The sequence below is a fragment of the Nerophis lumbriciformis genome, linkage group LG04 (genome assembly GCF_033978685.3).
Source record: "Nerophis lumbriciformis linkage group LG04, RoL_Nlum_v2.1, whole genome shotgun sequence".
Taxonomy (NCBI): Eukaryota; Metazoa; Chordata; class Actinopteri; order Syngnathiformes; family Syngnathidae; genus Nerophis; species Nerophis lumbriciformis.
Genome location: NC_084551.2, coordinates 44,427,501 through 44,444,318, shown reverse-complemented (window position 1 = coordinate 44,444,318; position 16,818 = coordinate 44,427,501). Strand labels below are relative to the sequence as shown.

The 16,818-nt window shown below is 39.4% G+C and overlaps 1 protein-coding gene across 1 annotated transcript in view; it reads right to left on the bottom strand.

The window, feature by feature from the left end:
* Nucleotides 1-3,015: 3,015 nt before the first annotated feature.
* Nucleotides 3,016-16,818, bottom strand: part of LOC133605461 (lysosomal thioesterase PPT2-like) — a 19,574-nt gene continuing 5,771 nt past the window's right edge. Inside the window, exons 5-8 of the mRNA XM_061958808.1 lie at nt 10,535-10,618; nt 10,359-10,443; nt 8,880-8,934; nt 3,016-4,360 (exon numbers count right to left, since the gene is read on the bottom strand). Of these exons, the coding sequence (XP_061814792.1) occupies nt 4,217-4,360; nt 8,880-8,934; nt 10,359-10,443; nt 10,535-10,618 (368 nt within the window). The 3' untranslated portion in view covers nt 3,016-4,216. The remainder of the gene's footprint in view (nt 4,361-8,879; nt 8,935-10,358; nt 10,444-10,534; nt 10,619-16,818) is intronic.

Here is a 16,818-nt window from a genome sequence, read left to right as displayed (position 1 = left end):
TAACTGAGTTACTGGATATAAAAAAATAACGCGTTAGATTACTAGTTACCGCCGAAACTAACGGCGTTACAGTAACGCGTTACTTAGTAACGCGTTAGTCCCAACACTGTATATATATATATATATAGAAAGATAGAGATACACACACACGCACACATTCACGCATGCATACAAACAGCAATCAGAAGTGCACAGTGTGTTCTCATGTGCAGCCCACACCTATCAGTTTATCAATCAATCAATGTTTATTTATATAGCCCCAAATCACAAGTGTCTCAAAGGGCTGCACAAGCCACAACGACATCCTCGGTACAGAGCCCAGTTTATGGTTTGCGTAAAGGCTAACTTGTTATTTTCCTTTGTAATCTCTGCCTACTGAGCCTATGGTGCTGTTAAGTTATTGTAGCTCAATTTGCCTTAATTTTTTTTATGTTAATGTATTATTATTTATTATGTATTATTGTTTTAGTTGCTTAAGAGATATTACTGGCTCTGAATTTGCTCATTGCTATTTTTATGTTTTTGTGCATTATTTGTTGCCGTCATTATTAAACGAACAGGTTACTCATCAGTTACTCAGTGCTTGAGTAGTTTTTTCACAATATACTTTTTACTTTTACTCAAGTAAATATTTGGGTGACTACTCCTTACTTTTACTTGAGTAATAAATCTCTAAAGTAACAGTACTCTTACTTGAGTACAATTTCTGGCTACTCTACCCACCTCAGCATATAACTCAGATTTGGTAATAAAAAGAGCTGTAACTGAGCTATCAGATCTTGTTATAGACTTAGAAAGGAATTCAAAGGAGCTATTGTTAGGAGTTATTGTTCATTTGCCTGATGGCCGAGGGGAAAAAACTGTTCAGGTGGCGGGAGGTGTGGGTCTGGATGGACCGTAGTCTCCTGTCTGAGGAGAGAGGGGAGAATAGTTTGTGTCCAGGGTGAGAAGAGTCAGCTGTGATCCGACCCACACGCCTCCTGGTCCTGGAGGAGAACAGGTCCTGGAGGGACGGGAGCTTTCAGCCAATCACCTTCTGAACAGCACGTACGATGCGCTGCAGTCGATGCTTATCCTGGACTGTGGCGCCGGGGAACCACCCGGTGATGGAGGAGGTGAGGATGGACTCGATGATGGCTGAGTAAAACTGCACCAGCATCTCGGTCGGCACCTTAAGTTTCCTCAGCTGCCGCAGGAAGTATATCATCTGCTGGGCCTTCTTGGTGAGGGAGCTGATGGTCGGCTTCCACTTGAGGTCCTGAGTGATGGTGGTGCCCAAGAAACGGAAGGAGCCCACAATGGAGACGGGGGTGGGAAAGTCAATCGGGGTGAGGGGGGAATGGTGGGGCTGTGACTTTCCTGAAGTCCATGATCATCTCCACTGTTTTCTGGGCGTTCAGCTCCAGGTTGTTGAGGCTGCACCAGGACGTCAGCCGGTCCACCTCTCTCCTGTAGGCGGTCGCATCGCCATCCGAGATGAGCCCGATGAGGGTAGTGTCATCTGCAAACTTGAGCAGCTTTACGGACTGGTGACTGGAGGTGCAGCAGTTTGTATACAGGGAGAAGAGCCAGGGGGAAAGTACACAGCCTTGAGGAGCACCAGTGTTCGTGGTTCGACTGTCCGAGACAATCTTCCCCAGCCGCACGTGCTGTCTTCGGTCTGTCAGGAAGTCATTGATCCAACTGCAGAGGGAGTCGGGCATGCTGAGCTGGTAGAGCTTGTCTCGTGGCAGTTCAGGGAGGATGGTGTAGAAGGCAGAGCTGAAGTCCACAAACAGGATCCTAGCGTAGGTTCCTGGGGAGTCCAGATGTTCCAGGATTAAGTGGAGGGCCAGGTTCACTGCATCATCCACAGACCTGTTGGCTCTGTAGGCGAACTGCAGTGGGTCAAGGAGGGGGGCCGTGATGTCCTTGAGGTGGGGCAATAATATAAACACTGTAAAAAAAAAATTCTGTAAAAAAAAAATTCTGTAAAAAAACGGTCATCTACTGGCAGCTATGGCTGCCAAACGAAAACCATAAAATTAAAGTAAAATATTGTAAACCAAATAATGATCAAAAACATTATATTTACAGAAATTTTCATGAAACGTTTTGTGGAAAAATATCGTAATTTTACAGATTTGTACTAAATTATTAAGATCAACCACCTTTAATAAAGTGACGATGCAAACAGTTCTGCAGAAAAATACCTTTATTCTACACAGTTTTTCCAAATTATTACGATCAAACACCTTTAATGAAGTGACAAGGCTGGCAGTTCCACAGAAAAATACCATTATTTTACTGATTTTTTTAAAATTGTTAAGATAAAGTGACGATGCAAACAGTTCTGCAGAAAAGTACCTTTATTCTACAGCATGGGTGTCAAACTCTGGCCCGCGGGCCAAATTTAGCCCGCCGCGTAATTTCACTTGGCCCTTGAGGCGATATCAAATTAACACTAAAGCTGGCCTGCCGATCCTCCCGGGAGTCTTCCAAACGCCAGCCAGCCAGCCAGGCCAGCCAGCCAGCCCAACGAGTGCTGGCCCAGTCACATAGCATGTGCGGCTTCTGCACGCACGCACACATTAGAATGCAACGCATACTTCATCAACAGCGATACAGGTTACACTGAGGGTAGCCGAATAAAAAACTTTAACACTGTTAGAAATATACGCCACACTGTGAATCCACACCAAACCAGAACCCTTTGCAGCACTAACTCTTCCGGGACGCTACAAGGTGTGTGTGTGTGTGGGGGGGGAGTTTTGGTGGTAGCGGGGGTGTATTTTGTAGCGTCCCAGAAGAGTTAGTGCTACAAAGAATTCTGGGTATTTGTTCTGTTGTGTTTATGTTGTGTTACGGTGCTGATGTTCTCCCGAAATGTGTTTGTCATTCTTGTTTGGTGTGGATTCACAGTGTGGCGAATATTTCTAACAGTGTTTAAGTTTTTTATATTGGCACCCTCAGTGTAACTTGTATCGCTGTTGATGAAGTTTGCGTTGCATTCGCTCGTGTGTGCGTACAGAAGCCGCACATATCTTGTGACTGGGTCTGAACGATGTTAGAATGGATGAAAAGCGAACGTGACTATAGCTCGTAGAGTACATTAAAGGTTAATTTGTTCAAACTTGGCCCGCGGCTTTGTTCAGTTTTAAATTTTAGCCCACTCTGTATTTGAGTTTGACACCCCTGTGTTAGATTGTTAGTATGGACATAGACTTTTATATAAAAAGCTACATATTTAATGAAAGATCATTACTGTAATTTTACATGAATTTGAAAGTAATTTAAGAAAACAGAAAATGCTATGTATAATTAATTTGGTATTTTTCTGTAAAAAAATAGAAATATACATAGTTTGTCATTACTGGCATATTACTTAAAATAACAGGCGAATTGTTTATTTACAGATAATGTCTTCAATTCTACAGTTTTATAAACTATTTTAAAAAAAATAGAAAAATTACAGTAGAAATTTAGAGTAAATTAACCATAAAAATATATATTTTTGTACAGTGTAATATAATATATAAATATATAAAGTTAATCCAAATGTTGCTAAATTTACTTTAACGCTCATTTTCTAGACCAGTGGGCAATTGCCAACGATGAATCTGCATGTGAATAAACAAAAACAGCTCCCAAACAGGAATCGATTCTCATCGTTTAGTTAAAAAGAACCATTTAAAAGACTCGATTTGTTCTTGAACGCCACTTCTCGATTGTCGGCGAGCAAAACACACAGAACGACAAGACTTCCGTTGGCAGTTGGTGGAGTATATTAACAAAGCAAGAAAATATTAAACCTTGGCAAATACTTGCTTTTTTGTACAGTAAATATTAATCAAACCTTGAAGACATATCCTGCGATTTATTATGCCAATAGCTAATGTTATAAATGTTGTTATACAATAGGCTCTTCTTTTAAATGATACATGGAATACCAAGTAAGAAAATATGTATTTTAACCACTTTTTGTACTCAATATTTGCATATATTAAGAGAAAAAATCAACAAAGTTCTAAAAAGCATTTTTAAATACAAAGATATTTAAAAATAATTCTTTGTTGAACAAATATACAGAAAATAAAATATTGCATCTATTCTTAGGTGTCAAGAACCTTGACAGTAGATCCAAAACTGGTGAACACTCATGCTGTTATTTTTTTCTACAGTGCCAAATTATGTGCATCCATGTTGGCGCTGATGGTGTCGGAACGTGCTGGTGCTTTCAAGTCAGCCACTCCTCCATGCAGCTGCTGAACACGGTGTAGTTGGAGTGCCAGCGGATGTGCTGCACTCCGGAGTGGAGGCACAGCGACACGTCTCCACGGGCGCTTAGCGTCTTCAATCCGAACGTGTCGTTCCTGTAAAACTTTTAAACAACAGGCACGAAAGAAATTCAGTTAACGCAGTTCTTCTCAAATACTGGGGCGGGTCCCCAAGGAATGTGCTTTATCAGTATCATGCAGTATCAATACATGCTCATTCTAGTCAATAATCTTAACTTCCTCATTTTGATAAAAAAAACAAAAAAAAACTGCACACATTGTTTTATTAATTTTTGTTTTGTAGGTTAAAGTGTTTTATATATTGGGCTGCTGAGTTAATGTTGCTGATCAATATTAATTTATTATTCATTGAGTTTATTTAATTTTTAAAATAATTTTAATTTAATTATAATTTTAATTAAAAAAATATTATTTAAATGTAATTTCAGGCAAATTGACGCACTTTAAATATTTTCTGTTACGGACTAAAAAACAATACTAATAAAGTTCTTTGTTAATCTATATTTCCTTACTTTTGATTTTTTTTAATGTTAATAAGGATACAGTGTTATGCAGAGGTGTACTTATAACAATTCGTAACAGAAAATAATTGAGAAGCACTGAGATAAAGCGACAAATTAATCAAAGAAAAAGTGAGGAAACATTCCACCTTCATCAAGACAACATGGTCATAGATGACGACAATGTAACCTACTGGGCTTTCTCCGTTCGTTGATGGCACTGTATGTACCATAGAGAAAAACAATCATTAGAATTATAGTGGGGGGATGTAATAACAAAAAAATATATGCATACCAATTTTGCCCCATTTTAAGACATGGAAAAATGAGGCATAGGTCTTCAGTGTCGAAATAAATAATTCATTTTAAATATATATTTAGTGGGATTGGAGAATCTCTTGTTGAAAGTCGGTCGAAAGTAATTGAGACTGACTCAACAGCGCTTCTGTTGGCTACACCAAGTACTGCACAATGTTTTGCCACTATTGCATGAAGAAACATTTTGTGTTAGGAAAAAAGGCCCTTCCATAATAATGGCATTGTATAATACTTTTACTAGTAGCAAGTAATCTAACTAACTACTTTTACTTACATTACAACACCGTTACCGATGCTTTTGCTGTAACGTGAAACGCTACTTTTGATGTGGTTTTATGTTCAACAAGACAGCATCAAAATCACAGCAAGTTCAATGCGGGAAGTAACTTTTTACTAATGCAAGCAACAACCAGCACCACACTAAATTAACTTGTTATCAAATAGAAGGAGGCAACATCACACAGCAAATAACACGTAATACGCGCACCCATACAAAATACCCCGTTTGTGGACAAGGAAACTACAGCCATTGAAGAACATTCAATCTCTCTATTAACTAGCGCTAACGGTGAAAAGATTCAACAGAGCTGCCGACACTGCCGGCAAACTGCCGCTACTAAGCTAACAAACACAGCTCAGCTAAAATTCTGTTTTGAGCATGCTCTCGCTGAAATCACACGCCACTTGGCAACAGGCATTGCCTTTTAAAGGCATACACACACGCACGCACACACACACACACACACACACACACACACACACACACACACACACACACACACACACACACACACAGCTCTCATGAATTGTCTCTCAACTGACTGCCAGCTATATGAAGTTGTTTTTTTAAGTAATGCATTAATTACTTTCCGTCATGAATAATTACATTTATTAAAGGGTACATTTTTGATAAAGTAACAAGTAACTGGAATGATTTACATTTGAAAAGTAATTTTCCAAACACTGGGACAAATTTAATCATCAATCGTCACACAAAATTTCTATATTCTTAATGATCGATTAAATAATATTCATAGGGTACACTTGCGCCATCTTATGATCGGTTTTAAATAGGGATGTCCGATAACGGCTTTTTGCCGATATCCGATATTCCGATATTGTCCAACTCTTTAATTACCGATACCGTTATCGGTATGTATCAATTGATATATACAGTCGTGGAATTAACACATTATTATGCCTAATTTGGACAGAGTGGCCGTGCGCAACCCGAGGGTCCCTGGTTCAATCCCCACCTAGTACCAACCTCGTCATGTCCGTTGTGTCCTGAGCAAGACACTTCACCCTTGCTCCTGATGGGTGCTGGTTAGCGCCTTGCATGGCAGCTCCCTCCATCAGTGTGTGAATGTGTGTGTGAATGGGTAAATGTGGAAGTAGTGTCAAAGCGCTTTGAGTACCTTGAAGGTAGAAAAGCGCTATACAAGTACAACCCATTTATCATTATAATAAAATAAAATAAGATAAATAAATTAAAAACATTTTCTTGAATAAAAAAGAAAGTAAAACAATATAAAAACAGTTTCATAGAAACTAGTAATTAACGAAAATTAGTAAAATTAACTGTTAAATGTTAGTACTATTAGTGGACCAGCAGCACGCACAATCATGTGTGCTTACGGACTGTATCCCTTGCAGACTGTATTGATATATATTGATGTATAATGTAGGAACCAGAATATTAATAACAGAAAGAAACAACCCTTTTGTGTGAATGAGTGTAAATGTGGGAGGAAGGTTTTTTGGGTTGGTGCACTAATTGTAAGTGTATCTTGTGTTTTTTATGTTGATTTAATAAAAAATAAAAAAAATTAAAAACGATGCCGATAATAAAAAAACCCAGTGACGTGCAGTGAGGTTGATGGCTGGTGAGGCACTGACTTCATCACAGGCCGCCTTAACAACAAAGCGCTGCGGAAAACCCTGTATGTATGTATGTATATATATATATATATATATATATATATATCTCAGTGACGTGCGGTGAGGTTCATGACTGGTGAGGCACTGACTTCATCACAGTCAGATTTACAAACATATGAACCCTGAAGAGTATCTTATTCACCATTTGATTGGCAGAAGTTAACGGGTTATGTTTAAAAGCTCATACCAGCATTCTTGCCTGCTTGGCACTCAGCATCAAGGGTTAGAATTGGGGGTTATTAAATCACCAAAAATTATTCCCGGTCGCGGCGCCGCTGCTGCCCACTGCTCCCCTCACCTCCCAGGGGGTGATCAAGGGGATGGGTCAAATGCAGAGGACAAATTTCATTACACCTAGTGTGTGTGTGACAATCATTGGTACTTTAACTTAACTTTAACTTTACACATACAAACTGTAGCACACAAAAAAGCACATTTAATTAAAAAAAACGTTATTATGGTCTTACCTTTACTTATAAAATAAGTCCATTAATGCACCCCCTGACGAGAGTGTTATATCAACTAAAGCCCTCACTTAAACTTTCCACGTGCAAGATTGAATCTATTTAAAAAAGTGTAACCGAGGGTTTATAAATGTCGCCTATACTGTATGAAACTACAAAATAACAAACACGGAGGCTCCAGTTTACACGAGGACCACTTTATTTACCTTCTTTCAAAAACTTCCGCTCCACTCCAACGTGTCGTCACTTCCGCTCTTAGCGCCTTCAAAATAAGAGCTCAAGGCATATACTGTATAACAGCGCATAACAGGAACTTAACATCACAAAGAGGAAAGCCCATGAAAATAGGTTACAAAAGTTATTTAATAAGAAGCCAAAAAGTGCAAAAACAATAATGTTCGTGTTGGAGGAGTCGTGAATTAGGTACACCTGCAGTCTGCAGGTGTATCTAATGTTGTGTCCCTGCAGTCATTCACAACTCCTTCAACACCAACATTATTGTTTTTGCACTTTTTGGCTTCTTATGAAATCATTTTTTAAAATAGATTCAATCTTGTACGTGGAAAGTTTAAGTGTGGGCTTTAGTTGATATAACAATTCTACGGCGGGGGTGAAGGAGGCGAGCCTCAGCCAGTGCGTCTTTTGCAGCCGTTTTATGATAGCTCAGCACAAGAAATACTTTACACACATACAGTTGTTGACAAAATACACTGTACATTATATACCTCAGCTAACTAAACTATGGAAATGTTTAATATAGTTCATATAGCAATACAGTCTCACTACACAGCAGGCCAACAGTTAGCCGAGTCATTGCGCAATCCATGTTGCAGCACTGAGTGACGTGCCTCAACTGGCTGCTGTTCACCGCACCGTCTCTTCTCAGTATTTGAACGGCAAATATTAAAATTCAGCGATTTTGAATAAAAATAATCTAAAACTGGTGAAGTTAAATGGAAAATAACTTTATAGTATAATCACTGGATACATATAACAATTACATTTTTTTTTTTTCTTTTTACATTTTTTTTCTTTCCATGATGGCAGGTGAGGCCCCGCCTCACCTGCCTCTAGTGACTGCACGTCACTGAAAAAAACGATACCGATAATTTTCGATATTACATTTTAACGCATTTATCGGCCGATAATATCGGCAGGCCGATAATATCGGCAGGCCGATAATATCGGCAGGCCGATATTATCGGACATCTCTAGTTCTAAATATAGACATAGAGATATGCCGCTGTATAAGTGCAGTTGTACAACAGCTACAAGCCTAATAATAACTAACATTAAACATTATAGTCTTTATAAAGGCGATAGAGTAGAAGTAGTTGTGGTTTACAAGTTGAAACGAATCATAAAAGTCCACATTGTACCTCCTGGTTCCTCATTTCGACAATGCGCTCTTTGTTGTCATAGAATCCAAAATGGCTGAAGAAAAGAGGAAACTGGTGTTAAAATTTCACTTTCATGCATCCCTGACAACCCGAGTCCATGATTTTGGGAAATGGTACTTCTCTCGTAGCACCTGAGTTGAGTCACAATAAGATCCTCTTTCGTTCTCTAAAAGGTCCCCCTCTGACACTTTTGGTAGAAAATGTGGACATGTTGTGTGCTCCACGTGTACTGCAAATATGGCTACGTCACAAAACATCTCACTAAAGAAGGTCTAAATCAGGGATGTCCATGTTTCGGCCTGCGGGCCAAGTGCGGCCCGACAATGTCTTCAATTTGGCCTGCATTGAATAAGGAATCTTACCCACATTTTAGTAATCTGACAATTTTGATATTGCTATAACATCAACATCTGGCGGACAACATCGAATGATTCACTTTGAATGAAAGTACGACCAGTATTAACTTTTATGGCCCAATGCAAACAACCTTCCCTAGTCATGGTGCAAAAAAAATTAAAACAAATCTAACCAACACAAAATGTCAACAGATATGGTAACACATAACACTACGTGTTCACTGAACTTTGTGGACATTATAAAAAATGGCAGAATTACATCCATTACAAAGCATGATGGGAAAAATGCAAAACACTCTCCACTTTCATCCATGTTTGGCGCAATTTACCTGCTTGATATTTCTGATTAATTAAAAAACTTTAAGGAGGTCATCACAGAAGAAAACAAGGAAGAAGTGGAACTTTCACACACTCTTATCTTATATTATTATTATCCATTATATTACTATACTATGTAAACATATACATACACATATACATACTGTATATACACATTCATACATATATACACACACACACGCACGCACACACGCACGCACGCACACACACACACACACACACACACACACACACACACACACACACACACACACACACACACACACACACACACACACACACACACACACACACACACAAACAATGCTGAAGAAACAAGTCCATGTGAGAAAACCAACAAATTTAGCTGAACTGCACCAATGTTGTCAAGAGGAGTGGTCAACAATTCAACCAGAAGCTTGTGGATGGCTACCAAAAGCGCCTTATTGCAGTGAAACTTGCCAAGGGACACTTAACCAAATATTAACATTGCTGTATGTATACTTTTGACCCAGCAGATTTGGTCACATTTTCAGTAGACCCATAATACATTCATAAAAGAACCAAACTTCATGAATGTTTTTGTGACAAAGAAGTATGTGCTCCAATCACTCAATCACAAAAAAAATAAGAGTTGTAGAAATTATTGGAAACTCAAGACAGCCATGACATTATGTTCTTTACAAGTGTATGTAAACTTTTGACCACGACTGTATATATACTTCATATATATAAAAAGTTTGGACACCACTGGTCTAAATGGAAGGTGAAGTGAGCATCAAACCTGGACTGCCACGGGGTGATGACGCCGTCGTCGGGTCCTCCGATCAGCACCAGCTTCTTGATGCGCAGGAAGTTGTCCTTCCAGGCTGAGGTGGCGTGGTGGAGTACATATTTGCACACATTTGACACTTTCAGTGCATTCTACAAGTGATGTGCACAAGAACAGCTCATTCGTACCTTCCATATCTTTGTGAGGTGTGTCGCCATTGAGCAGCGGCAGGAACTTGTTGCTCTTTAAGTATCTGGGCCGGTGGTGAGGATCTGTATCAAGAAACGTTCATTTATCATTGCCGGGGCTACCAAAATCAACCCTTTAATGCTTTAATCCATCATCATTATTAATGTGATTAACGCAATTAATTAGAGGTGTGGACTTGAGTCACATGACTTGGACTCGAGTCAGACTCGAGTCATGAATTTGATGACTTTAGACTCGACTTGACAAAATGTAAAGAGACTTGCAACTCGACTTAGACTTTAACATCAATGACTTGTGACTTCACTTGGACTTCAGCCTTTTGACTTGACAAGACTTGCTACTTTCCCCAAAACCCAAAGATTAAAAAGTTATTCAGGAGCGCTCTGTATCTTTCATTGTGTACGTGTTTTTCTGTCAGCGTGTGTGTCTGTCAGCGTGTGCTGACAGATCCACGTTTTTTCATCCGACATCATTCAGCCAATCAAATTGCAGGACAGCCAACAAAGAAGAGCTGTCAAACAAGGCGCCAGTGAGGAAAAATGACACCAAAGATAGTTTCGTTCAGGTATAAAACCTACGAGGTGGTCAACAAAAAAGGAATTGCAGTATGCAAAACATGCGGTTCGAAGATTACAGACATTTGGAGTTGCACAAAAAACGGTAAGTTTTGAATGTAAGCTAGCGTTTATTGGCTAAGTAACGTAACTTTTATTTGCTGTGTAGTTCAATCAGTGAGGTTGTAAACTCACTGCTAATGTTATTGCAAACATAGACATCTTACAAGTAGATACAGCATTGGCTGCTGTGAATCGCGAGAAATTCGGCCGCCATCTTGAAGTGGTGATGAGGAGCCGGCGAGCAGCCTAAACTGACAGTTGACAGGTAGAAAACAAAGATGGTGTTCAGCGTTTTCCTGCTGAAATGAGCAGACTGTTGAAAATAGGAATCGGGGGGATTACTTTTCACAAGTAAGATTTAACATTAATGTACTATTGGTTGTATTTTTTGAAAATAATATTACCATATTGTATATAGTCCTCTGCAAACCTATGAAATGTTCTATTTTTGTCACGGCGCGGACTCAAACCCGCTTTTCCTCGGCAGCTGGAGCTGCCGGGACCTCTGCTAGCAGTACACTTGGACACGCCCCTGCTCACGCTGGGCACAGCCCGCCCACGCAACGACAAGGCTGCAGGCAATTGCACATCAGCACACCTGGGACTGATGAGAGTGAGTGGCATAAAAGCCAGCGGACCCAAGAGACCTTCGCCAGAACGTAGCCAATCTCCCTGAGTAAGCATCACGTCTGACACCACTCCCTCGTTCCTTGCTCGCCTTCTTTGTGCTCTTCCTCGTTCCCGTGTTTGATGTCTCTTGTGTCTTCCACAGTGTCTTCCCTGTTGCCTGTGATCGTGTCCTGCCTCACGACCTCCACCTGGATCTCTGCTTGCCTCCCTCGACCCTTGACCTCTGCTTGGACTCGGACATCATTGCCTCTCTCCAGCCCCCGACTGCTTGCCTCCCTGCTGACTGCCTTTTCGCCTTGCCCCTTGAATTCGACGAAAGATTCACACAACACGCACCGACAAAACTTAATCCTACACATCGTCCGCACTCATTCACTTGTGGTAGCATACACACCCCACACACTCATCAAGGTTTTCAATAAACCTGGTAAACCGCAGTTCTGCCTTGGTGTCGCCTCCTTCCCCCGGTACACAACAATTTTGTCTTCATTATTTTGTCAGAATACACCAGAATGCTTCATTTGTATGTGAAAATCACAAATAAATCTTCTGGGGGAGGATGACCCCCCTATAGGGGTTTGGTTTACAAACTTTCAGCCCCACCTAAAACAAAATTCACCATCCGCCACTGATTATGATGCATTCTCCTTTTAGGCAAAGTATAAGACAATCATTTCTTAACAGTATAATTGTAACCAGGAATAAGTCTTCAAGTAACCATATTCAAATACTAACATTGTTGGGTAAGACAGAATTTGGTTTTATTCTGAATCCAGTGAAACAGATTGGTGGTTTTAGCTGATATAAAGACTTTCAGGTGTTTATATATGTTTAAGTTTAAGTATTTGGCAGACACTTTTATCCAAAGCGACATACATAAAAAATACATATAAAACAATCACTGTAAACATTATCATTTAAGGGAAGAATGTAATACAAAGTGTCAAGACAGAATAAACTCTCAGTTGCTGCAGTAACAGAGATACAGTCTATAGGTCCCTAAGATATATATATATATATATATATATATATATATATATATATATATATATATATATATATATATATATATATATATATATATATATCTAATGTATTCATACATTGTTTATGTAGGATATACGCATGTATATATAACCTAATCATATTGTTTCTTGAACTTAAAAATAGCTGACCGTTTTTTTCCCCCTTCTCTAAGATTATATTCCCAGTTTTGATCTCGGACGTCTGGTCCCTTATAGCATATAAGAATATTCTATTACTGTTAAGCAAACTATGAATAATAAAACACGTCAAAACATGTGTCCTTTATCAGAGCTACACATATGACAAAAAAACGCGTGAAAATCAGTGGTATTTAGTGCATACTTGCCAACCCTCCCGATTTTCCCGGGAGACTCCCGAATTTCAGTGCCCCTCCCGAAAATCTCCCGGGGCAACCATTCTCCTGAATTTCTCCCGATTTCCACCCGGACAACAATATCGGGGGCGTGCCTTTAAAGCACTACCTTTAGCATCCTCTACAACCTGTCGTCACGTCCGCTTTTCATCAATGCAAACAGCGTGCCGGCCTAGCCACATAATACATGCGGCTTTTACACACACTTAAGTGAATGCAAGGTCACATTGAGGGTGGCCGTATAAACAACTTTAAGACTGTTACAAATATGGGCTACACTTTGAACCCACACCAAACAAGAATGACAAACACATTTCGAGAGAACATCCGCACTGTAACACAACATAAACACAACAGAACAAATACCCAGAATCCCTTGCAGCACTAACTCTTCCGGGACGCTACAATATACACCCCCGCTACCACCAAAGTCCGCCCCCGCCCACCTCAACCCCGCATGTACACTATATTAAGAATATGTGTACATATTACATAGGGCCCTGACATATAAAAAGTACGACTCTATTCATTGTTATGTTCATGTATTTGTCATGTTTTTCATGTGTACGCACACATAAACACACATACAGTATGAGATTAAATCAATGAGATAAGGTAAGAACAGGATAGAAACTGCTATGGAACTAGTTAAAATGCAATATGCCATGGAAATACAATGTTAACACTTTTGTACAAATAAGTACAGTTGCACTTGTTTTTTCAAATGTGTTTATTCTGTAAAGGAATGAGTTAAATGTTTAAAATGACTGGTTAATAGTGCTACTACAAAGTGCAATTTTTTCCCCTGCAATTTCAAATGCACTTGTTTTAATAAATAAATACAGCGTTTTAAAAGCATACACAATCTGTGTAAATATATTAGTCTGTGGTTAAAAGCAGTGGTCCCCAACCACCGATCCAGGAACCGGTACCGGTCCGTGACGCATTTGCTACTGGGCCGCACAGAGACATTAAATAAGTTATAATCGACCGCATTTTCTCATACTTAACTTTGGCCAGTCCTACCAGACACACCAATAAGCTTGATCATAGATGTATTACAAACTCCTGATAGGAAGTCGCCATTTGCTCGATTTGTTACATCTTTGTTACAGTACATGGGACAATGCACATGAATAAACATATCAAATGTAGAGGTGCCAAATCTTAGCCAAAAGCTAGGTTCCATCTGCAGTCGGTGGCAGGTTGATGACCTAAGATCTGGGCAGATCAGGAACAAAGTGGCCATAGTAGTTACAGTGCATAAGGCAGATGGAAAAGTGCTAAATTGTTGCATATAATAATCGTGCAGAAGGAAGAAAATATACATCTTCTTTGGCCTAGTAAGTTAAAGTGCTGGTATGATTGCACACAGTCCTATTACTCAAGTAGTTATCAATAGCACATGTATTTACGCATGGAAAATTGGACCAAAAAAAGCTAACATTAGTGTATTTATGTATGAAATATTGCACAAAATATCAATACATAACTTTTAGAATGGAAATAGACAGGAATCTATTGGAACTAATGGCAAGTATTTGTATCTTTATTATATATCCATGCTCTTGTCTTTGAATGTGATGTATCACCAATAACCCATCAGATACTAAAGCCAAAAAACAGCCTACTACTAGCAAAAATTAGTAAAAAAAAACAAAAGTCTATGAAGAGATTTTTAGCAAATTCAACGTTATGGTCAGTTTTTTCATGTATTCATTTTTCATGCATCTATTTGCTATACATATATTTATCCACCACACGTGGAAGGCCGGTCCCTGAAAATAATGCGGACATTAAACCGGTCCCTGGTGCAAAAAAGGTTGGGGACCCCTGGTTAAAAGGACTTGAAAGGACTCAAAACTCAAAATGCATGGACTTGACTCGGGACTTGCCTGTCTTGACTCGGAACTTGACTCGATACTTGAGGGCAAAGACTCGAGACTTACTTATGACTTGCAAAACAATGACTTGGTCCCACCGCTGCAATTAACACACCAGAATGACCAGAATCCCCTGAAGTGTCTCATGCAGTTTGTCCAAGTTGTGTTAGCATCGCACATGTGCTAATGTGCAGTTGACGTGGTAGAGCAGTGGTTCTCAAACTGTGGTACCCATAAAAAAACTAGTGGTACGCCAAAGCATCACTTGATTAAATATTGTAATGTATTTTATTTAATTATTTAAGTACAATTTTTTTTCCCTGATATTCAAACAGTGTTACTGTTTAAACTGTGTGTAAGGTTACACTGGCCAAAAATATTAAATATATTTGTTAAAACCTCTGCTGTGTTTTTAATGAATACTTAGGTCTACTACGCTACAGTGTTTTAATGTTGGTCATTGTGGTGGCACTTGGAGAGCCAAGTGTTTTTCTGAGGTGGTACTTGTGTCTGCGACCCCAAGATGGAGGAGACAGGAGGATGACGTGCAAGTAAGACAAGTATGTCATTAAATTCAACGCAAAATGAGCAGTCATGCGCACAGCACCCAGCTAACAGTCAGTAACAGACAAAATCCTCGAGCCCTGGCGAAATGGCAAGGCAGGCATTTGGAAGCCAGCTGATTGACAACCACTACCAGGTGCGGCCAGGCTGCCAATCAGCGGCAAGTGAGGGGAAAGAGCGGTCAGGGAGACATGCAGGAAAAGGAACCAAAAATAAGAGCACTACACAGGAAATGAACACAAACTAAGGAAACATAACAAGACGCGATGTGACAGATCGTTAAATGTTTGAGAAGCACTGCGGTAAAGTGACAAACAAGTCAATACGGAAGATGCTAAACAGCACGTTGACATTCTTCATGGGAAATCTAAATAGTGTGCAAAAAATATTTTTTACACAACAATGGAGATACATTTGTGTCTTTTTATGTAAGCAAACAAAAGATGGATTTGCAACCCCCCCCCCCAAAAAAAAAAAAAGTGTATTGTGTAATGCATTACATTGTATCGTATGCATGTTTGAAATACACTGAAACTGAACTGAACTGAACTGTATATATATATATATATATATATATATATATATATATATATATATATATATATATATATATATATGCACGGTGGCAGAGGGGTTAGTGCGTCTGCCTCACAATACGAAGGTGCTGAGCTGTCCTGGGTTCAATCCCGGGCTCTGGATCTTTCTGTGTGGAGTTTGCATGTTCTCCCCGTGACTACGTGGGTTCCCTCCAGGTACTCCGGCTTCCTCCCACCTCCAAAAACATGCACCTGGGGATAGGTTGATTGGCAACACTAAATTGGCCCTAGTGTGTGAATGTGAGTGTGAATGTTGTCTGTCTATCTGTGTTGGCCCTGCGATGAGGTGGCGACTTGTCCAGGATGTACCTACCCCGCCTTCTGCCCGATTGTAGCTGAGATAGGCTCCAGCGATCCCCCGCGACCCCGAAGGGAATGAGCGGTAGAAAATGAATGGATGGATATATATATATATATATATATATATATATATATATATATATATATATATATATATATATATATATATATATATATATATATACATATATATATACAGTTCAGTTCAGTTCAGTTTCAGTGTATTTCAAACATGCATACGATACAATGTAATGCATTATACAATATATATAC